Below are 4,111 nucleotides of genomic sequence, written 5' to 3'. Positions count from 1 at the left end.
CGGTGAGCTGAGATCTGGCCACTGCACTCCAGCCTGGGCGACAGAGCGAGACTCCGTCTCAAAAAAAAAAAATTAGATAGCTCTAAAACTAATTCTATATACAGGTTGAATATCCCTATCTAAAATGCTTGGGAACAGAGGTGTTTTAGATTTTGAATTTTTTCAAATTTTGGAATATTTGCATTATATACTTCCTAGCTGAATATCCCAAATCTGAAATGTACCAACAATGCATTTCCTTTCAAAGTCATGTAAGCACTCAAAAAGTTCAGGATTTTGAAGCATTTTGGATCTTGGATTTTCAGGGTTAGGATACTCAACCTGTATTCATTTTGGACTAGACACTACCCATTTCTGCCATGATCTGTTTTTTTTTTTTTCCTTTTTAGAGACAGGGTCATGCTCTGTTGCCCAGGCTAGACTGCAGTGGCATGATCATAGTTCACTGCAGCCTCGAACTCCTGGGCTCAAACGATCCTCCCACCTCAGCCTCCCAGGTAGCTCGGCCTACAAGCGTACACCACCATGCCTGACTCATTTTTTAAAATTTTTTATAGAGATGGGGGTCTTCCTGTGTTTCCTAGGCTGTTCTCAAACTCCTGGGCTTGATCTTCCCACCTCAGCCTCCCAAAGTGCTGGGATTACAGGCATGCACCACTGCACCTAATCCTGCCATGGTGTTTCCTCCAAAAGATGTCACATTCTGGAGAGGTGGCATTGTGCCAATTCAGAACCTTTCAGTTCAGGGTTGGGGTGTGATGTAAAGGAAGCAGTAGGGAGTAGTGACAGTCAAGCAGAGGTTGTACCGATTGTCTGCACGAAGAGGAAACAATGTAGCCACATCACAGTGGCTGTTAGAAATTCTTCTATATCTCTCCAGTCTCATTTTCCAACACTCCCCCCGGGTCATGCTGAATTCCATTCTTTTCCCTGAGAATGCTTCATTCTCTGCACATTTGGAATGCCTTTCAGTTTTCTTCTCTGGCTGGTCCCACACAATCCTCTGTGAAACCTTCTCTAAGAGCTACTTTCCTGCCCCTTAAAGCACACTCCTCTCTTTCCACTCTTTACTGGTGGGTCCCAGCTGGCCCTTAGTAACATTTTCCAAGCCTGGGTAAGTACCTGATGCCTCTTCCCCTTTTTCTTCCCTCGGACTTGGCCTTTTCCCAAAAGCTTGAGCTGAATGGTTTGAGCGTTTTCCTTTCTCCTTAGGAGCTCAAGGCAAGTGGCAGTAGCCAGAGGATGTTGCAGTGGCTGGCCACAAAGTCACCCAAAAAGGAAGACTCAAAAACACCTCAAAAGGAAGAGTCATATGTTCCCCAGTGGTCCAGTCAGTTCCTGCAGAAGAGTTCACTCCCTACCAAGAGAGGCACTGCAGGACTCCTAGAGCAATGGCTGAAGCGAGAGAAGGAAGAAGAACCTGTGGCCAAGCGTCCTTACAGCCAGTGACACAGGACTTTCAGAGACCAAGGCCAGGGTCTGCCTCACTGCTGTTCTGATAATAGGTTCTTACATTGTATGTGTGTGTGTTTGCTTTGGGAGGAGGTGGCACTGTGTTGACAGTTGCTGTGGGCTCATGGGGAAGTAGCCTTTTTGGCCATGAGTAGGAGCCCCTAGTGGGGCTGGTGGACAGCTTTGGAAGAGGTGTCCTGCTGCTGTCACCAGCCATGTGGGCCCCATAGGGGCACTGTGCCTGCTGCCCTTTCCTGGCGGGGCTAGTGGAGTCTTCCCTCAAAGCATGCCTTACCCAGCTGGGAAGTCTCTGCCCTGATCTGGTACTCCTTGTAGTAAGCTGTTTTCTGCTCAGCCACTGGGCTCTTTCAGTTTTTTAGAATAAGTTCTTAAAATGTATTTTTTTCCTGAATAAATTATGTTTGGTAAACTGCCTACATTTTGGAAAATGATGCTGGTGGGGAAAGTTCTGGATCTTACTTGTTTTTCTTCTAGAATCAGTCCTCAGGAATGGGTTTTGTCACAAACGGGGCATGGGGGCTTTCTGAGGAAATAACTACAAGTCTTGGTGGTGGGCTCCTTATTATGTTTCTTTTTATTTCATTCTTGATACTTGCAAGTTGTCTGAATCCTTTAGCTTCAAACCAGCCTGAGTTGAGTGCTTGACACAGCAGAACCTGTCCTTACCACAGGTGGGAAGGAAAGGATCAGTTTCTAGCCGTGTCGGGCCACTCCTCTTTCGAGCATCTAGAAGGGAGGCATTCACAAAAGCTGTCCCAACAGCTTTCGAGATGACCAGGAGGACTGGGCGGCGCCGAGCCCAGAACGCTCCTGGCGCAGCCTTCGCTGCGGCGACCCGACCGATTGCTGTTGGTGGGGTGGTGCAGGCCAGTCTCTATGCAAATCAGGGATCAGAAGATCGGAATTTCTACCAATCAGTGGGAAGCCTCGGCCCTGTAACTGTTAATGGGAGACAGCAGCGCCACGCCACAGGCTTTTCCGCTGGAGGGGTGGGGGGCCAGGTGGGGCTCCCGCCCCGACCCTTCCCCGAGGCCCGCCCTCCTCGCCTTTTCTCTAAATTCCTCTTTTGAGTGCCCTCCCTTCCGGTGGAGAGGTGGAGGTTGGCCCGTAGTTACACACTCAGTCACCCCGCACTGTGAAGAAGGGGCCTCCCTTGTGGACTGATTTGCGTGGGATTTGGTGGTTTTATTAAGAGATTTAAAAAATTTAGATGACTTACTAGTATGACTGTTTTGTCATATTTGCTTCCGGTTTAATAAATGACAAAAATGAAATTCCCTTTGTTTTTCATTACCATCTCCGCACTGTTTCTCATGATTGCAAATTAGTTTGGTGAGGTCTTTCCATTTTAACATGAAAGAATATAATGCCTGCAGGGGCTCGTTTCCTTTTCATTCAGGTTTTTATACTTTCATATAAATGTGATGTTAGAAGCAAATCCTGGCCAGGCGAGGTGGCTCACTCCTGTAATCCTAGCACTTTGGGAGGCCGAGGTAGGTGGATCACCTGAGGCCAGGAGTTCAAGACCAGCCTGGCCAACATGGTGAAACTCTGTCTCTACTAAAATACAAAAATTAGCTGAGCATGACGGCGGGTGCCTGTAATCCCAGCTACCTGGGAGACTGAGACAGGAGAATCGCTTGAACCCAGGAGATGTGGTGGTTGTAGTGAGCCGAGATCATGCCACTGCACTCCAGCCTGGGCAGCTGAGCAGGACTCCATCTGAGGGGGAAAAAAAAAAAAAGCAAGTCCTTACATCTGAGAGCATGCAGTATCATTTTATGAGTTTCAGGTTTACATAAACTGAAGGGCATTCTGCAACTTCTTTTTCTCTAAGTCATCGGCTTTACTGGGTATTGCCAAATTACTCTCCAAATTTTCACGTATTTCAGGGGCATAAGAATCTTCATTTTCCCACCTTGCCAACATTGAATCCTGCTTACTAGAGCAATGGAGCATCTTCCCCTTTCTTCTGTTCTTAGTCAAATCTCAGGGACCTAACAGGGTAGCTCCTACCTGCCTGTCTGGGTGTGGCCAGGTAGAGCCTGGCCCTCTACCATTCTCTGGAGCAGGTGGGGGCAGGCCTAGGATGTGGCCATCTGGCCCCTCTGCTTGGCTCCCAGATAGCAGTCCTTCCTACCTCCCTCCCTTTCACCCTCTAGCAGTGACCAGGCTTGGCTCTAAGCCTTAAGGGTATGCTTCCCTGCACTGTAACCTTAGAGGAGGCAGAGGGTCCCTGGGATTTCTGGTCCTGATGGATACAGGTGCCTGCCCCTCAGTCCCGTCTGCAGTCCATGTTAATCCATTGTCTCATGCAACGCTTATATACCTAAAGCTGAACCCTGCTTTGTATAGAGGTGGAAGCAGACCCAGGCAAGCAAATACGGCTTGACATAGGTAAGTTAAGGACAAGTCCACAGGACTCCTGACTTGGGAGAAGTGTATCAGCTTGGGGAAGTTGGATGAGATTTTGCTTGTTGCCAAGAAGAGCCCAGAGGGTGGGTGTTGTGGGGGGAACCAGAGGCAATAAGTGAGACCTCAGACTCCTAGATTCCTGGGCCTGTAGAAACTCCCCATTCTTACCTGGGCCTCTTCCTTCTCAACCAGAGTGAGGAACAAGTGATGGGAAGGGTTGAAC

The 4,111-nt window shown here is 48.4% G+C and overlaps 1 protein-coding gene across 1 annotated transcript in view; it reads left to right on the top strand.

Annotated features, from left to right (window-relative positions):
• HMCES (5-hydroxymethylcytosine (hmC) binding, ES cell-specific) overlaps positions 1 to 1,832 on the top strand; it is a 28,554-nt gene extending 26,722 nt beyond the window's left edge. Inside the window, exon 7 of the mRNA XM_011950697.1 lies at positions 1,213 to 1,832. Within this exon, the coding sequence (XP_011806087.1) occupies positions 1,213 to 1,449 (237 nt within the window). The 3' untranslated portion in view covers positions 1,450 to 1,832. The remainder of the gene's footprint in view (positions 1 to 1,212) is intronic.
• The last annotated feature ends 2,279 nt before the right edge of the window (positions 1,833 to 4,111 follow it).

This window comes from Colobus angolensis, unplaced genomic scaffold (genome assembly GCF_000951035.1).
Source record: "Colobus angolensis palliatus isolate OR3802 unplaced genomic scaffold, Cang.pa_1.0 Scaffold31, whole genome shotgun sequence".
Taxonomy (NCBI): domain Eukaryota; kingdom Metazoa; phylum Chordata; class Mammalia; order Primates; family Cercopithecidae; genus Colobus; species Colobus angolensis.
This window is presented reverse-complemented; position numbering and strand designations above follow the sequence as displayed.